The sequence below is a fragment of the Pelecanus crispus genome, chromosome 9, assembly GCF_030463565.1.
Source record: "Pelecanus crispus isolate bPelCri1 chromosome 9, bPelCri1.pri, whole genome shotgun sequence".
In the NCBI taxonomy this organism is placed as follows: Eukaryota; Metazoa; Chordata; class Aves; order Pelecaniformes; family Pelecanidae; genus Pelecanus; species Pelecanus crispus.
Genome location: NC_134651.1, coordinates 37,352,043 through 37,369,928, shown reverse-complemented (window position 1 = coordinate 37,369,928; position 17,886 = coordinate 37,352,043). Strand labels below are relative to the sequence as shown.

The following is a 17,886-nucleotide window of genomic DNA, read 5'->3' as shown; positions in this document are numbered from 1 at the left end:
CTCTGCTCCTCCGGTGTGACACCCTGCTCTGCTCCTCCGGTGTGACACCCTGCCCCGCTCCTCCGGTGTGACACCCTGCTCTGCTCCTCCGGTGTGACACCCTGCCCCGCTCCTCCGGTGTGACACCCTGCTCTGCTCCTCCGGTGTGACACCCTGCCCCGCTCTGCTCCTCCGGTGTGACACCCTGCTCTGCTCCTCCGGTGTGACACCCTGCCCCGCTCCTCCGGTGTGACACCCTGCTCTGCTCCTCCGGTGTGACACCCTGCCCCACTCTGCTCCTCCGGTGTGACACCCTGCCCCGCTCCTCCGGTGTGACACCCTGCCCCGCTCCTCCCGTGTGACACCCTGCTCTGCTCCTCCGGTGTGACACCCTGCCCCGCTCTGCTCCTCCGGTGTGACACCCTGCTCTGCTCCTCCGGTGTGACACCCTGCCCCGCTCTGCTCCTCCGGTGTGACACCCTGCTCTGCTCCTCCGGTGTGACACCCTGCCCCGCTCTGCTCCTCCGGTGTGACACTCCGCGCTCCTGGCTTGACTCAACTGCCCACAGTAAACACTGGCTGGAAACCAGCCTGGGCAGCTGGGCAGGCTTCCCTCACCCTTTGTAGGGCACGTCCTACAAATCTGCATAGCTTTCTATTTTATATGCGTCACTTTGATGTCCGAGCTCTGCCTTTGAAGTCACGGTTAGCACAGGCGCTCAGGTTTTGCTGCTGCGTGATCCCATTCCCAAGTCCTTTGACCTTCCAAGTGTGGCACCAGCAGAGTTTGGCTCGCGTGGTCAGCCCGGGGAATGGGATACGGCTGCTGCCAGCGCCTGGCACTGTGCGGGGACACGTTTAGCTTTGCCAGCCAGGCCACGAGAGCTGCGGGAAGGAGGCTCCTTCTGCGCCAGAGCACGAAGCTGCACTGGGTTTGCGTGGCAAGGTTTGGGTAGCGGGGGCCGGGGCCTTTGAAGGGTACGGCTGCACACCCAAGAGCTGTGCGGGCCCATCAGCAAGTGCTTCCTCCGGCCAGGCAGGACGCGTGGGGCCGCCGGCAGCTCGGGCGGTGGCAGCTTTTCCCCTGCAAAACCAAAAATCGTGTGAGTGACCCCACGGCCCCCAGAGCTCTCCCTGAGACCTCGTCCCAGCTGCAGCCCCAGGATTGAGGTGGCTTTGAAGGCACTGGGCGTCATCACCTTGGCTGTGGTAATTGGGATAATTACGTCCTGCCCCACCTCAATGCCACCGCAGCTTCACGCGGGGAAGTTCCTTCTCCAGCGCCGTCCGCCGCGCCGGGCGCGGGAACCACGGCCGGGCCCTGACAGGGGGGAAACTACAACTCCCGGCGTGCCTCGCGGCGGCCCGACTACAACTCCCGGCGTGCCTCGCGGCGCAGCCCCGCGCCTACAGCTCCCAGCGCGCCTCGCGGCGGCGGCCCGACTACAACTCCCGTCGTGCCCCGCGGCGCAGCCCGCGCCGGCCCGGCGGGAGGCGGCAGCCCTGGCCGAGCGGGTCCCTCCGAGCGCGGGCTGCAGCCCGCCCCGCCGCCCGCCCGCCCCGCCGCGGTCTCTGCCGAGGAGGTAGGAGCCGGTTCCCCGCTGCCCCCTCCCCTCCCTTCGCTGGGCCGCCGGCCGTGCCCCCGCTGAGGCGGCCCGGCCCGGCCCGGCCCCGCCGCGGGGGTGTCCGGCCTCTGACGCGGCGCTCCTCTGCTTTGCCAGGGCCCCCGGTGGCGGCCGGCGGAGCGGCGCTGCCGGCTTCAAGTCGCCGGTGAGTCCCCGCCCGGGCCGGGGGGGAGGTGGGCCCTGCTCAGGGCCGGGCCCTGGGCCGGCGGCGGGCGGTGACGCGGGAGCCGCTCGCACGTTCGGGGTGGCTCGGCCCGGCACAGCAGGGAGAGCTTTTCCCGGAGGGTGAGGTTGCTCGTTGCCTGCCGGCCCCGCGGTTTAGCACTGCGTCGTCCTGGCAGCCTTTCTTAAAAGCCAAATTGTGAGGGTTTTGGGTTTTTTTTATACTTTCGCTTTACGCTGTAAATCTACAAAGTGCTGGAGAATGGAGCAGGCTGACGTTACATAAACTGACAAATATTTTACCTGACCTTCTGCTCCTCCCTGCCCAGGAGAGTTTTTTTTTTTTCCTTTTCTCTTTTATCCTTTTTTATCTAGTCACACATCGCGTATTTTCTGATCAGTGCCCTCCAGCACTGTAGCATCTTATCCAGTGCTGAGTTAGCAAGTGTTAAATGTGTTCTGTGCTCCACAGATCCTATCTCCAAGGTCCTGCCAGCCAAATGGAGCCAACGAAGAAGCCCTGCGGTATGAAATTGAAGAGCTGAAACAGAAAGACCTTGCTCTAGACCAGGAAATTGCACAATTATTGTCTGAGTATGTTCTTGGCAAACTCAATGTTCAATGTGATGCCTCAATTATTTTTGTTTTTAAAATCAAATATGGTCCAGGAGTTATTGCTGTAAGCTGACCTCTTATGCCATTTTTATCATGGTGCTATACAGTGTTGATTACAGTGTTGTTTTGGGTTATGGGACCTGTTAAAGACAAGAGGGAATTCTTTCCGGTTTATTTGGTAAAGCAAAACAAGTTTGACGAGGAGCTTGGATAAGATTTTAACTTTACCCCAGATGTTGCTGAGGTGATTACATGTAAATTGGGAATGAATAATTTTAACCATCATGATACTACAACATGTCATGCTACCTGAAGAGCTTGTTCATGTGAGAATTAAAATTGAGATCATGACTTGTATGATAAAAGAGATACAACTGTTTCCTTTTTTGTTCCATCTTGATCAAGTGTTCACTTGTTTTGTGTCTGAGGCAAGCGGGTTACACCTTTGTGTTCAAGAAGCAGAGATGTTTTCCAGGCAAGAACGCTCTGGCATGATGGGTGCCACGTACAGTATAGTGCAACTGGTTTATTGTGGTTTCTTATGACAGACTGTGGCAGCTGCTTATTAGCAACAGTTTTGAGATAAAATTGCTGCTTGAATTTTAAAGAGAGGGAATCTCTGTGGGTTGTTCATTGCGAAGGAGTGATATTTTCTAAGATAAAGTAGGGCATGAAATGGTACAACAAGGGCTGTTCCAAACCCTTTTTTTTTTTTTTAGCCTTGAGGATAAACAGACCTTAATTTTTTTTCCCCAGCTGCAGATTAGAGATACATATAAGTAGAATTCACCGCAGCGTATTCCTCTTTCTACTTGATTCTGAGATTTTGAGTGGACTTTTTTTTGTTTGTTTGGGGGTTTTTTGATAAGTCTTGTGGCAAAAACCCTCAAAATGAGGATCTGCTCATTTGTAGCTTTCATGTTCATGACTTGCAGCAGCTGTACTTGCTGCCTTCAGATTCTGCTTTAGATGTGCCAGGTTTGGGTATCTCAAACACCCTTGCTGTGTTTGGTCGGCAGTGACAGCACTCACTATGCAGCAGCAGCAGCAGCAATCCCGCTGTGTCATTTGTGACCTTTCTGGCTTTATTGTTACAGAGGCTACAGCCTGGAGGAATTGGAGAAGCACATCTCTCTGCTCCATGAGTATAATGATATTAAAGATGCTGGACAGATGCTGCTAGGCAAGCTGGGTAAGGAAGGGGAAGGCTATTAAAGAACGTCTTAATCAATGTTTTCATATAGACAGAGAGAAGCTACTATGCCATAAAGGCAGAGCTCATTTTAAAGATTCTTCAATTCTAGGCTTGTATTACCCAATCACTTGTGCAAGCACAAACACTTCTGCCATTATTTTCTTGGGATGTTTTTAGACCTGAACATGTGAAATAATTGTCATTTACCGGTATTTCAGTCTGTTTTGTGGGTCACCGAAATTTCCTAATTCTTACTGATTTTTGTCAGTTTTGTTCTTCATATGTTTAAAGAAAGTGTTGCGACAAGCAGGTTTCTTAGCTATGGGAGTTTCTATGGGATAGTTAGGGGCCACTGGGAGGAAAAGGCAATTTTTCTGACTGATCTGATCTTTGTTTAATGAAAGCAATGGTGTTTCTTTCTTTTCTAGCTGTTATCCGAGGGGTTACTACAAAGCAGCTCTACCCGGAATACGATCTGGAGCTTAGTGACTAGTATTGAACCTGAAGACTGCCACGTCCTGCAAAAATGACTGTTACTGGGCCATTATGTTTTGGTTATCAGTTGAGAACTGATATAAGGTGGCCTCGGAAATATGTATGTAGAGTTGCAACAGAGTGTGGGTTAACAGCCTTATTTCTAAGAAGCTTTGGAACATGAAAGTTGTTGAATCTATCAACTGTTTTCTGCTTGTGGGAAAGGGATGTAGGACTTTGGATAATTTCGTCTACTACCTGATCAACAGTATTTTTATTTTTTTTTTTATTGGAAAGGTTTTAATTCGGGTTGATGTTAAGAATCTTCCCATTGAGCCTTTGCTTCTCTACAGCATCCAGGGGCTATTTGCATACACTAATCTGCAGGTGGAGCCAGCCACTACTGAATGGATACAGGAAGCGCGGGCATACAAATGTGCAATGTAATAGCTGCTTTGAAAGAAAAGAAAAACCCTCAGAAATAGGGAGGGAAGAAGGCTGAAGTTGTGGTGGTTTGGGGGTTTTGTTTTGGTTTATGATCAAATCTGGATAAGTCTGGGTGTTCTGTGTTTTTGTACTTAACTGCTCTGGTATCTAGAGGTTTTGTATCATTGTTTGCAGTAAATGGCAAAATGTGAAGTTGTATTGAACTGTCCAGTCTGAATAAAGCAGCTATCGCATTTCTCAGTAATTCACTTTAGGAGCCTATAAAACATCGCATGAACTTGGGAACAAATTCTTAAACTATATTCTGAGATAACTGTAACATCTATTATTCAAATGTTTTCTGAGGGCTCTTAATGGAGGCAGGGTGGCAGCACTACCGAGTAATGGGTAGGTGCAGAATTACTTTTACTCTCCTCTAAATGCAGAGTCACTGTGAAAGCGAGTGGTGTCCTAACCGCAAAATTATGTTGAGAGCATGAATGTTTCAATGTCAGGTGTTAGGATTGAGGGTGACTGTACAGGCTAAATTTGGCTGCTTCGTGCAGTTCTAAGTGATAAAGTGCTCTGCTGACTGCAGATCTGTTGTCCTTTTTTCACTCAAGCTTGATGTCCTTCTGCCCATTTCTACTTCGAAGACCTTCCTGACTGTTGTGGTTTAGCCCCAGCCAGCAACTAAGCACCACGAAAACAGGACGCTGCCATTAAGTTTCCCCCCTGGTCTCCAGTCAGGCCCGTGCTGCAGTCTGCTCATTATTTCCAAATTTGAGTCAAATGAAGCTGTCTTTGTAGTGCTTGGAAACCAGAAAATGGTCACAAAGGCTGCTGCTGAGAGTAGAGAATTGGTTTTGTGCTTTCTGTTCTGGACCTGGTGCAGAAACATCACTAAGTCACCATCCCTGGAGGTGTTCAAAAAACATGTAGATGTGGCACTTTGGGACATGGTTTAGCAGGCATGGTGGTGTTGGGTTGACGGTTGGACTGGCGATCTTAGAGGTCCTTTCCAACCTTAGTGATACCTAGTTTTACTTTCATTAAAAAATTAATCCAGCCACCAAGCCAGGAAACCTGAAATTATTACTCTACCCTTAATTGGTTTAGTGGTGGACTTGGTAGTGTTAGGCTAATGGTTGGACTTGATCTGAAAGGTCTTTTCTAGCCTAAATGATTCTATGATGCTATAAGTATGTTGTTTTGCCACAAAAGCCCTGGGGAGGGGTCTAAAGCAGGGGGACAGACAATATAGCTGTATTCTGTTATTCATTCAAGCAAGTCTCTGCTAATGTGCAGCTGTGCTTCTCTGGAGGGCATTTACTGTGGCTATGTAAGAATGGACTCTCATGGGTATGGTTACAGGTATATCCTCCCCACCATAAACCCCCTCTTGCCAAGTGTGGAAAACTCCTGTGTTTTGGAGTAGTTTTAAGGGGAAGAAAAAAAGCCAGGAGGCGGCTAGAAGTGGGAAATGCTAACTTTGTTCTCAAAACCCACGTTGCTGTTTTGGCTGGTATTTTTCTGTGTGAAAGCACTGGTTTAGCCCAGAGTGTTCCAGCCAAAATGTTAGTCTGGCAATGGCACAAGCAACTGGAAATGTTTTTTTGCAATAGGAAGTACATACGGAAATTCCTTCAGTTTGCGTTAGGTGTAAGTCACGTGCGATGAAGTATGCTCCATTACCAAAGTTACTGAAGGTTATTTAAGGACTGAGAAGTCCGTGTTCTCTCCTCCTCCTTGTAGGAGCACTGGTACTAAAACTTGCAGCTGTAGCTGTGCAAGCGTTCTGCCCGGCACCGGAACTCACGCTGCCGTGGGGATGGGTTTATGCTTCAGTTAGCACAAGACCGTTGTCCGAGGAAGGTGCCCTGATGCCAGTCCCTTGTCCACGGAGGATGAAGGCACGCGGAACCAGCCAGCTGAGGCAAGAGCAAACTGCCCTTGGGGAGTCCCTGGGGCTCTGCAGCTGGCAGGGTAACGTGCCACGTGGTGGCAGCTCCGCTCCGCTGCTGTTCTGGCTGCTCTGTGCAGAGCAGGGAAACCCAGAACAACTGAAAGATTCCAGGGTCTAAATTAATGATTCCTGGGATGCTTCAGGACAGGACTGGACTCTGCCACTTAGGTACTTCATCACCACCCCTCTTACTGCTCCTCCCAGAGTTACTTCTTGTACCTTACCAGCTATCTGGAGGATAAAATATGCTGGCCTTTGTCCAAATCCAGAGGAGGAATACAACAAATCTCTTCTACTGAGTCCTGTAAGTAAATCTCCAAACTCTCTAACATGTGTATAGCTGGAAAAATACCGAGTGTAATAATGGTAAGTGTAACTTCAGATTTTTAATTTAAATTTAGAAAGTGTATTTCTGCTCAGTCAGACCCAGCTGTCACGAGCTAACAGATAACAAATGGTACTCGAGAGCTTACAGAGTTTCACTGTAGGGCAGTACAGGCTGTCTGCATGGAGCTGCTGCAGAGCAGGATACCACAGACCCCTGAACACCCTTGATTCCTCGGGGTGGGGGGGGAAAGCAGCATGCTCTTTTTTTTTTAATGAGTCAGTGTACTCACAGATGAGTACTGAGCCAAGAAACAGCCTCTTCCCTTTAGGTCACTCTGAGTTTTATTTCTTGCGTATCTTGTGCATCAGTCCCTATTACATTTTTCCTCATCACACATACCTACTCTGAATATAAGCATTTCCTTGCATTGCTTTGTGTAAGCTGTGTTTTCTCCTGCACATCCCTCATTTAGTCTGATTTTGAGTTCTTACATGTCTGAAAGCAGGACTAGTGGGAAAAAAATACTCTAGGACAACAGAAGGAAAATAAAATCCGTATGTAGGTAAGTTACACTGCCAGTTGCAAGGAACAAACAAATCCGTGCAATCAAGGGAATACAGCTCTGTAAGACACTATTTCCTGCTGCTAAACAATTTGGGGGTGGGTTTTTATATCCCTTAGCAACCTAATGTTCCCAAAGTCAACAGGAATTTTGGCACAGCTAACTCCTGTTAATGAACTGTTTGCAGTGCTTTAAAAAAAATTATACAGCCTGTCACTGAAAAAAAATGCCTCTCTGATTAAAGTCAGCTCAAGGAAAGGGTGGAAGTGAACTGCAATTAACCTCTTTCCTTCTGCTGTCCATCACGCTGTCAGCATGGAGCTGCGTTATTGTGCCACAGAGATTGCTTGTGGATGTTCTCTCCGTAGCACACACTCAGCTGTCTGCAGTGTGGGCCACCTCAGCATCCATCTTATGAAGATTACTTTTATCCTGATAGCCTAGTGTTTTCTCTAACTCTGTTTTCACTTTAAGCTGACAGTCCGAAATTGCATTCCGTATACTCTGCAGGTTCCACTGGGTTCTCGGGAGAGCATCATCCAGTGTGAAAACACCATCGCGTATTCTTCGCACTTGTGTGCACACAGCAGATGATTTCAGCTCCAGACCAATCTCATGAACTATTTTTCGGAGGTACTGCTGAGTCTCATGCAAGCAATGGATTTCTAGAAGGACAGAGAGATTCCGTCAGAAGCAGCAAAGCGTTAACACAAACTTAGACCTTGTCTGTAAATCCGCACATCACTCACAGTTAAGCTGAAAGAACTGGTTTGGTAGAAGAGACTATTTAAGATACAGCAGGGGTGGACTGTGATTTTTCTGGAATACTGCAGGGTGTCCTAGCACCTCCCAAAATGAATGTTTTAGAAAACAAACCCATAGATACCTAAATTTCTACATTACTCTCCTGTATTTCAAAGGGGATAAGAAAAGGTACCTTTTTAATAAGACAAACAATTTGTGAGGAGTAGGAGATTGGTTGCAAGGAAGCAAACCACGTTTTTTAAAAAAAAAAAAAAACCCACAAACACCCAACCACACTGAACTGCATTACACTGAAACACTGGGATAAGGCAGAGTTTTGCCCCATAGGTAGTCACTATGCAAATTTTCTTGCCTCGGTCTTAGATCTGGAACTGGCAGGGAAAAACCTGTGAGCCAGGTGCACAGCTGGCTTGATTTAGTACAGCAGCTTCAGTACTGTGAGGGTTCCAGATCTTGTCCTACCAAAAAAATCTTTCTGCCACACTGAAGAGTTCATCTAAGGAGGAGATGCTTTTGTGACTTTGGAAACTACAAATCATTACATTTTCTGCAGGGATTACCAGTTACAAGTTGATACAAAGTTGCCACCAACTCATTTTCTGTTAAATCATAAATAAGAAACTGAAGTTTACCGACTTATTTGCCATAATATATACTCTGACTTCCCCAGTAGTTTTTGTACCAGTCCTACCTAGCTGGAATTCTGGAAGAGCAAACTGGAGGCTTCGGACTGCTGTGATTATCGGGGGGCTTTTTCCCATGGGGCGAATCAACCCTTTGACAGCCAGCTCGTATGCCTCTTGTGTTTTCATATCAATGTTAGAATGCCTGGAGAAAGAAAAAAAAGGAGCAGAGCAGGCACTTAGTACTTCTTTTTGATGGTATTCAAAATATCTCCACCCCCAATAAAGCAGAGCTGCAATTTTTATTCTTAAAACTGTGTTGTTTCTTTGCATACATTTTAATGCTATATACACTAAGAGTAGTGTAGCACAGTTTAGGAGTGAGGTACTTGGTCACGTCTACAAGACATTTTTGTAGGTCCTAATGTAGCTAATAGGTCCTAAAATAGCTGAAGATTTCAGGATATGAGAAAGACACTTAACTGCAACCTCTCGCCGGAGTACAGAGCACTCAGTAACTTCTCTCTGTTCCTGTCTAGCACTCCAACCTTTAAAGACTTTGCTTATGGCAAACAAAATAACGTCATTTGTTTTAAAGACCAGCAAATGGCAGTCGGATCAGGTCAGCTGCATTTCCCCACTGGATACGTACATCAGCAGGGCCTTATGATTTGTTCCTTGAATGACAGCGAGAATCCGTTCCAGCTTCTCCCTCGTGATATGATCTGCAAATATTAAGGTAGGAACAAAGCCTCAATTATCCATCCAGAAACTGGAAAGACACAGCAGCCTGAAATGTGCCATCAGGGTATTACTGTCCCTTTGGCAGGCAGTCACATCGAAATGGGCTGATGAGAACCGCCGAGAGGTGGCTTTAGCAGAGTCACTTCTGGCTCTACCATGGTAATGCACAGAGCAGCACAGCGCTGGACTACAAAGGGAAGAATCGTTTTGCTTAATTGATTTCAGGATGTTGGCTCCAGTTTCTCTTATCGGGTGTTCGAAGAGTTTCATTCAATGAAAGCTTCTAACCGCTATCTCTAGGTATGATTTATGGAGAGATGTGGGTCCCACCCAACCCAGTGGCAACCACTGTCATCAGGACTCGTACTGGCTTTCTATATATTGCGGTTGTATTTAGCACAGGACTGTGATGTCAGGACTGTGTGTGGGCTGCATGTACAAATAAAAAGTAGAAAGCATTTAAGGCATACCTTTTATTTTTGTGCAATTTACCAGGTTAAATGCTTTACAGTTAAAATGCCATTTGTTTGGTGGTGGTTTTTTTTTTTTAAAACACATAAATTGAGTTTCTTACCAAATGTTGTCTTCTCCACTAGCTTCCCTGTGTCTGAGAAGTCATCAGTGGCTTTACCAAACAGCCCACCAACAGTGTAAACCTTGAAGAAGGGCAAAGAGTGCAATTTGTCAAAGAAATACTCCAAGCAATTGAGTAGCAATATTCTGCCATGCAGCTGCTAGGAAGTGCGGGCTACGATGATGTTGCACAAAAAGACAGCAGTGTCGTCCATGTGTGGACCCTCAAGGATGCATTCTGGACCCTGAAAAGCTCTCAAAAGCATTGGTAGGTTTGAGCAGAATCACCGCCACAAGGCCAGTCTGGGGCACCCGGGCAGGAATCAAGTGTGAGGTTGCACTCAGATGTTCTGAGGCCCTCCAGAGCCATCACCTACCTTGGTCAGGTGGCAGTTGTACAGATCAGTGAGCAGCTTGTTCCCGTCGCCTATGCCAAGTACTGAAACACAGAAGACGGGGAACCCGTTATTCAGCCACACAGAAGGTTACTGATGTGCACTTACGCAGCGCTGCACACTCACGGTACTTTTCCTCCCCTCTAGACAGGGCCATATCTCCTTAGAAGTCATGTCTGAGCAGTGCAATTAGACCCCCAAATTACTGCCTGTTGTTAAAACTATAAGGCTGCGACTAGGGCTCTTGGATTTCCCCAGAACTTTCTACCGGGGTACTTCTGGGCAAACGTTTAGCAACGCCGGCCACAGTGAAGCCAGCTGAAGTGGTGGAGTGGAGACGGGGGGTTACGTGGCAGACTGTGTCTTTGGTCTTTTGGTGTCGCACACCAAAGCCCTGTGCGCTGGGGGTAAGGGGTGGCTCCCGTCTCCTGGCATTGCCAGTGTCTTATTGCATCGTTTCTTCTGCGTTTTAGCATTTATACGCCCAGCTGGGTTGCGAGACCCGGGGGCCACAGCGGCGTAACGGCTGAGCCTTTGCCGCTTCTTCCCCGCACGGAAACCCATCACCTCGCAGCCGGCGGGATGCGGTGCTGCTCCCGGGAAGAGACCCACCGAAGACTCCCGAGGCCTTCACGTCCAGCCGGTGACCCGCTCCGATCTTCAGCCGCCTGAACCGCGGGCCTCGGACTGCAACGGAGACAGCGTCGGGGCCGGTCCGCAGCGCCCGCCCCGGGCCCCGCCGCCCCGGCGCTCCCACCGCCCGCCCCCCCCGTCCCGGGCCGAGGCCCCGCGGCGGCCCTTACCGAGGGGGTGGTCGGCCAGCACCGGCACCTTGGCGGCCACCAGCCCCGTGGCCCCGCCGTCGCCCCCGGCCGGGGCCGGCAGGAAGCGGACGTGCTGCCGAGGGGCGCGCCCCGCCGCCGCCGCGTTCAGCTCTGCAAGAGAAGCGGGGGGCGGTCAGGGGCGGCCGGCAGCCCCCGGGAGGGGGGGGGCGGGTCCCGCCACCGGCCCCCGCCACCGGCCCCCGCCACCGGCCCCCGCCACCGGCCCCCGCCGCGCTCACCGCGCAGCAGCTGCGTCTCCACCGCCTCACGGACGCGGCCCCACGCCACCCCCGCCGGCTTGTAGACGGCGAAGAGCCCGCCCGGCACCGCCGCCATGCCGCGCTGCCCGCTCCGCCCCGCTCCGCCCCGCCGGGCGCTTCCGGGGCAGGCGGCGGGGCCATGCGGCTGCTGCGGCGGGCGGCGGCGGCGGCGCGGGTGGGGGTCCCGCTGCTGCGGGCGCGTCCCGGCTCCCCAGGCAAGTGCCTTCCCCCGGCCCCCGCCGGCCCCGTCCTCCGCGGGCAGCCCCAAGGGCGTCCGGGCGGTGCCCGCCCCGTTTCCGTGCCCCGCGGGCGCTGGGGACGCGCCGGGCCGGCTCCTCACCCCCTGCTCCCCGCAGGCAGAGCCTGGCTGAGCCACAGCGAGCCGCGGGCCCGGGATGGACGCAGCGGGGAGGAGGAGGAGGAGGAGGAGGAAGGGTGCTACCAGCTGTACCCCGGGCACATCCCCACCAGCCCGCTGCAGAAAGCGCTGCTGGCTGCCGGCTCGGCGTTCATGGCTCTCTATGACCCCTACAGGCACGGTAAGCGAGCGAGGGGAGCTCGTTCCACCTAGGGTTTTCGTTAACCTCCACCAAATCCTGCCCCGTGTCTCCTGGGGGTTTCTCAGGGGATTGATTTCTCCTGTTGCGTGAGACGTGTAGTAACGGGGAAGCGCAGGGCTGAGACCGGGCCCAGGGCAGGTGGCTGTGGAAGAGAGGGGCTGAGGAACCCCAAACACCCCTCAGTGATCTCCTCCTGACCCCCTATGATGCCACCCGGCCCCATCTCATCCCTCCTTGGCCCCCCAGGCCTCGCACCTGCTCCTACATCCCTGTGGGTGACACAGGGCAGAGCAGCCCCGAGGCTGAAGATCCATGGTTTGTGGGGTCCCTGCTTTGCCACAGGCTTCCTGCCTGCTCCTGGCCAAGGGATTTGTTGCCCCATTTCTTCATTTCTTCATCTGCTGACCGAGGACAGCAGAGTGTTGTGAAAACCGCTCTTGGGTCATTCTCTGGTCTCTCTTTCAGACATGGTGGCAGTCCTCGGGGAGACCACGGGCTGCCTTGCCCTGCCCAACCTGCGAGACAAGATGAAACATCACCCTGAAGGTTACCGCATCCTCCAGTGCGTCCTTCCGCATCCTCCCCTCCCTTGCCGTGTGGTTCATGGTGGGGAGGGAGACACAAAGGCCAAGCACATTCCTTGGGCCCCGTGAAGGGAGAGCCCTGCGCTCCTTCGGCTTGAAAGCAGCACAAGCATTTTTGTTAGCTCTAACACTCCAGGTTGTTTATTTTACTTTATTTTTAAGGCTCACAAGAGCCCTGTGGCAAGTCTGAGGGCAAGAGCACAGCAGCTGCTGGGCCCAGCCCTATTTCAGGCATTGCTGTCTGTCTGTTCTGCTTCGCTGCTGGAACTGGCAGGTGCCAACGCAAGGAGACGCAGCAGCAGGCGCAGGGGAGAAATCCATGGACGTGGATGCTGAGCAGCAATGAAAACCCACCACGTCCATGGATTTCTCCCCTGCGCCTGCTGCTGTATCTCCTTGCATTGGAGACTTTGTCTCTGCTGGTCTGCCTCCTCCTTAGACACCTCTGTATTTTCTTTCCCAACACCCACAGCATCTCCCCAAGCTGTGAAATGAGGCCACGTCTCTTGTCTTCCTTGTTAAGACTTGATCACTTTTGCTTCCGTGTCTGCAGGGACTTGTCGAGCGCAGCAAGGCTGAGGACCAGGAGGGACTTCATGAGCCTCTTATTAACCAAGATCTTTCTGCTTATTTGCTTGCCTTCTCCCTGCTCCTTGTTATGTGTCACACCTGCTGCTTGTGTATTGCTTGGGATGTACCACGTAGAGGCTGGGGAAAAGCTGCCTTTTGCCATATGTTTGTGCAGAGTAGCCTGATCCTGGCTCCATGTGCTGACCTGGCAAAGCACACGGAGCACCAGGATGGGGCTGAGCCCCAGAGGAACTGCCCAGGGAGAAGGGACAGCAAAGGGAGAGATGTCCCCACCTGCTTCTTGCCCTGTGGTACTGCAGGGATTTGCAGTGGTCTGATTTGTGCACGCAAGTCTTTCTTTTTTAATCGCCCAAGCTGCTGAGGTCCCTGCATCTGCAGCCAGGGCAAAGCTGCGGCGAGTCCTGCTTATCTCCCTGGCACCTCCCCTCCAGGAGCTGAGCAGCTCCTGGATCCACTGCAGGGCTTTTATCATGGGAAGAGTTTATCCTGTGCATGGAAATAAAAGGGTTTTTGTTTAGTTTCAGGGCTGTGAGGCACCTGTTTGCCAACAACCTGGAGAGGAGACCTTTCTGTGCATGGCTGCCACGTGGCTGGTGGTGAAAGCCTGAGCTGGAGAGAAATTAAACCTGTGTTTAGAACAAATTCTCTCCCCTCTTTAGGGTTGTTCCTTTGAAGCTGTGGCTGCTTTGCAGGGACACTAAAGAGCTCTCTCCCCCAGGGCCAGCTGTTGCTGAGAGCTGTGCCTGGCCAGCAGCCCGCGCAGCAGCATTTCAGTGCAGAGCACACCAGTGTTTTACCATCCAGAGTTTTACAGGAGCGCAAGATGAGAGCTCTTTTATTGCCAAGGCTTCAGGTAGATCCTTTAAGCAATTTGTGTCCCGCCTCAGCAACAGAAATAAGGATGGTGCTATCCCTGCAGCGAGCAGCCAGGATCGTGCAAGGAAAATGCTTGGGAAGGGCAGAGGCAGGGGATGGGGGTTTTCAGGGGCTCCTTTTCTCCAGGACCCCCTGCTGTGTGTTTCGGTGGGAGACTCACTGACCTGTGTTTCACTTTCAGGGAACGGCCTCGCATCCGTCTCTCCACCCTGGACATGGCCAGGCTGCGGGGGCTGCCGGATGGCTCGCTGGGCCGAGAGTACGTCCGGTTCTTGGAGGACAATGTGAGTGTGGGGCTTTGCGGGGTGCGAGCAGCTGTAGTTGAACCCCATGCCAGGAGCATGGATGCACTTTAGAGGGAGGTTGGAGCCATGGAGGAACCTGTGGGGAACCCTCCGGGAATAAGAGGGAGTTGTGGGGACAGGATGGAATGCTGGGCGTTGGACGATGCTGGATGTGTCACCAGTGCTGCGCAGTCCTTGGTTTTCGTCTATGTAAATTACACTGACCGCCATCATTACGGGCTGGGAGATGCGCTGATGGAGGGGGCCATGTATTTCTGTTCATTAAAGAACAAGACCAGAAACTTGAGGTTTGGAAGGGGCTGAATTGGACCTCTTTGGATTTGCAGAAGGTTTCTCCAGACACGCGGATGCCACCCAAGTTTGTTGATGATGAAGAGCTGGCGTACGTGATCCAGCGGTACCGAGAAGTCCACGACATGATGCACACCCTCCTGGGCATGCCAACAAACATGCTAGGTGAGCAGCAGCGGGCTCAGAGGGCTGCGCTGCCAAACCCCACTGATGGTGCTCAGCCACCTCTCCCAGGAACGGAGAGGGCTGGGCCGGTCGGACTCCCCAGTCCTCAGCCCAGGGAGGTGTGCGGGGAGGTTTGCATCGTCACTGTCCTGCATTGCTGGCTCTGTGGTGACCGAGAGCCTGCAGGATGTCACCTTTCCCCTGCTGGGAGATGCTCTGCCCGAGCCCTCGGTGCGGGCAGCTGCTGGGTGGGTGGATGGGTGTTTGCTGCCTGGCGGGTAGGGTGGCACTGAGAGAGGGATGTTTCGCAAGCTCTGAGCGAAGGCAGAAATGGGGGATTCCTGGTTGCTCCTTATCTGTGCATCCCTGTGTCCTTTGCCCTCGTTTTGCGTCTGACTCAATAGCAAGTTGCAAGTCGAGCCTTGCTGGTGAGCCTGCGGGAACCGGCACGGCAGGTCTCCTATGCAGGCTTTGGCTGAGACCTGGAGGCATTTGTAAAAGGTCTGTCCCGTGCTGAGAAGTGGGGAGAGCTGTGCAGGGGATCAGGCTTCAGCAATTGCATTGCTAAAGATCTGCAGGGACACAGCCTGCCCCGGAGGTGTTTCCCAAGCTTGCGGGGCATCGACTGTGGGGTGCTGCTCCCCTGGGCTGTCCTTCTCGGGTGGGTGGTGAATGACGAGACTCATCCTGGCACAGGATGAGGCCATGGCCAGGCTTGGGAAGCATTCCTGAGTCCTGCCATGGAGGCAGAGGGGATGGGTGCGCAGCTGGTCTCGGGAAGGGGCAGATCACGCAGCCTGCGTTGCAGGACCATGCGACCCTGGCTGGCCCTCGACCCGGGCACCCTGCCCGCTCATGGCCTCCCTACTCCCTTTCAGGTGAGGTTGTGGTGAAGTGGTTTGAAGCTGTCCAGACGGGGCTGCCCATGTGTGTCCTGGGAGCAGCGTTCGGCCCCATCCATCTCAGTGCACGGTAGGCACCGGTGCCGGCTGATGAGGAGGGAGTCTCTGTCCTGGGGACGCGCCAGCCTGGGTGATGCTTTCCCGTGCCCTCTGGGGGTGAAGAGGGGATGCTGCTGGTTTGCAGGGAGGAGTCAGTCAGGGATCCCTTGTGTCAGCCTGCTGCTCTTTCCCTGCAGCCTAGGGAAGCGGTGACAGTGGGAGGCACGGCTTTGCCTGGTCACTGAAGCAGAACCTGATTCTTCATCTGCTTCCAGCACCAAATCTCCTGTGCCGGGCAGGAGGAGCAACGCCCAGGCCTGGCTGCCCTTGGCTGGGCGCATGTTGAGGGCCAGCAGGACCTTCACCATGCTTACGGCTGTTCCCTGCCCCAGCACATCTGTTTTGGTGGCCCAGCTCAGTTTGAGGATTGCAGAACCTGAGATCTGGTCTTGGGTTTGCTCCTGACTGTAACCTTCCCAGCACACCGTCCTCTTCTGTGCCTCAGTTTCCCCTCTGAGATAGGCAGAAGGGATGCTAGAGGGGTGGAGGGGCTTGTGGTACATGGGACGCGTGGGGTTGGCATCTGCCGGAGACTTGGAGAAGGAAAGCAAAAACAAAACATGGAAATCAAAAGTGTCACCATCTGTGTCTTTTGTTCCAGAAAGCTGCAGGTCCTGGCCACCGAGCTGGTTCCCTGGGCGATTCGGAGCGGGCGCAACGCCAGCTGTATCCTGAACGTCTACTATGAGCAGCGCTGGGAGCAGTCAGTGGAGTCTCTGCGGGAGGAGATCGGCATCTTCCCTCCCCCAGCCGTTGAAGTGTGAGAGCTGAAGTACGGGGACAGGACAGGGGATCCCCCTTGGCAGGCAGCAGCCATCCCCTGCCATGCTTCATCTCCTCCTGCCCGGGAGCGCAGCGCAGCTCTGCTACCAGCTGCCACGGACCTGGGAGCTGAGTTTTCTCCTGCCAAGAGCTGGCACCCTCCTGTCAGTAGAGGCCAAGTGGCACCTCCCTGTGCTGTGACAAAACTTGACCCTTTTTGCTGTTTGTGATTCAGTGGAGGGATGGCAAGTCCCGCTGTGCCTTTGCCAGCTGGGTCTGGCTGCTGGCTCTGCTACTGATGCTCAAGAATGCTGGGAGGGAGCAGAGCTGGTTTACAACACACTGGAGCAAACCTGACCTTCTGCAGCTCTAGGGCTGTATAGGCAAATCCCTTCTCCCACCCTCCCAGGGAGGATCAAGGCTTAAAGTCTTGGAGCCACCCTGGACTGGAGCTAAACCAGTGAGTTACAGAGCAGCCCAGGGGCAGGTTTGGTGTGTGCAACAGTGAAATCCCATTTTGTACTGGTGCCTGACTGGTCTTCTGATGGGTCATTTTGGATGTGCCTCACGCCTTGGAGACCAGGCAGTGTGTCATTGCATGCCCATGGGAGCAGGCAGGGATATTTACCTTTGGGTATTATCCCTGCTGGATTGGCTGTTCGAGAGCCGATCCCAGTCTGCCGTGTCTCCCTGTAGTCCCTCCCCATCAAAGATGCTGAAATCCGCGTGATTGTGCTGGGTTTTTAACAGGGATCATCCCCTCCTTGGGCAACAAAATGACACGATCAGGAATAAGGGGCGGAATCCCAGGAGTGCAGAAATGGCGGCTGCTTGCACTTCGTCTGGGAGCTGATTGCTGTCTGGGTTAAACAGGGCTCCAGGCCGCCAGTGCCTGGAGTGCAGAGCTGTCAGATGTGAGGGCAGAGAGCCACGAGGCCGGGGGCTCTTTGTACATGTGGGTTTGCTGTTGAAATGCCTTCTTGCTTAATAAAATCCATGGTGGAGCTTGTGGTTCGTTACCCCTCTCCTTCCGCCTCATCTCCCCTTCTGAGGAGGAGATCTGATGTGAAACCTCAGCCCTTTTCAGCTCCAGAGGGGTTTGCTGTTCTTTGTCTGTGGTGGTAGGTGATGGCGTGGTCGCACGTACCTGGGGCCCGGGGCACAAAATGGGCTGCAGGGCCGCATCTTCCCAGCTGGGATTTGGGGGTCCTGGGCTGATGAATGAGTGGCTCCTT

The 17,886-nt window shown here is 52.9% G+C and overlaps 3 protein-coding genes and 1 long non-coding RNA gene across 5 annotated transcripts; 3 read left to right on the top strand and 1 right to left on the bottom strand.

Annotated features, from left to right (window-relative positions):
- Positions 1 to 791: 791 nt before the first annotated feature.
- Positions 792 to 4,695, top strand: SWI5 (SWI5 homologous recombination repair protein). Its single transcript, XM_075716924.1, has 5 exons — positions 792 to 925; positions 1,701 to 1,749; positions 2,239 to 2,360; positions 3,479 to 3,573; positions 4,005 to 4,695. The coding sequence occupies exons 1-5, from the start codon at positions 792 to 794 to the stop codon at positions 4,067 to 4,069; spliced, it is 465 nt and encodes a 154-aa protein (XP_075573039.1). The 3' UTR covers positions 4,070 to 4,695.
- A 3,011-nt stretch (positions 4,696 to 7,706) lies between these two features.
- On the bottom strand, positions 7,707 to 11,592 carry TRUB2 (TruB pseudouridine synthase family member 2). Its single transcript, XM_075716734.1, has 8 exons — positions 11,496 to 11,592; positions 11,236 to 11,367; positions 11,045 to 11,119; positions 10,415 to 10,476; positions 10,039 to 10,120; positions 9,373 to 9,445; positions 8,789 to 8,925; positions 7,707 to 7,997 (listed from the first exon to the last, which is right to left on the bottom strand). The coding sequence occupies exons 1-8, from the start codon at positions 11,590 to 11,592 to the stop codon at positions 7,708 to 7,710; spliced, it is 948 nt and encodes a 315-aa protein (XP_075572849.1). The 3' UTR covers position 7,707.
- On the top strand, positions 7,925 to 10,947 carry LOC142594296 (uncharacterized). Of its 2 annotated transcripts, XR_012831325.1 has the most exons (5): positions 7,925 to 7,965; positions 9,260 to 9,459; positions 9,550 to 9,764; positions 10,061 to 10,305; positions 10,906 to 10,947. It is a non-coding gene; the product is annotated as an uncharacterized LOC142594296 (long non-coding RNA). The 2 variants fall into 2 exon arrangements; XR_012831326.1 differs by lacking the exon at positions 9,550 to 9,764.
- A 63-nt stretch (positions 11,593 to 11,655) lies between the features above and the next one.
- Positions 11,656 to 17,661, top strand: COQ4 (coenzyme Q4). Its single transcript, XM_075716733.1, has 7 exons — positions 11,656 to 11,735; positions 11,877 to 12,055; positions 12,542 to 12,638; positions 14,309 to 14,411; positions 14,759 to 14,888; positions 15,767 to 15,860; positions 16,491 to 17,661. The coding sequence occupies exons 1-7, from the start codon at positions 11,656 to 11,658 to the stop codon at positions 16,651 to 16,653; spliced, it is 846 nt and encodes a 281-aa protein (XP_075572848.1). The 3' UTR covers positions 16,654 to 17,661.
- The last annotated feature ends 225 nt before the right edge of the window (positions 17,662 to 17,886 follow it).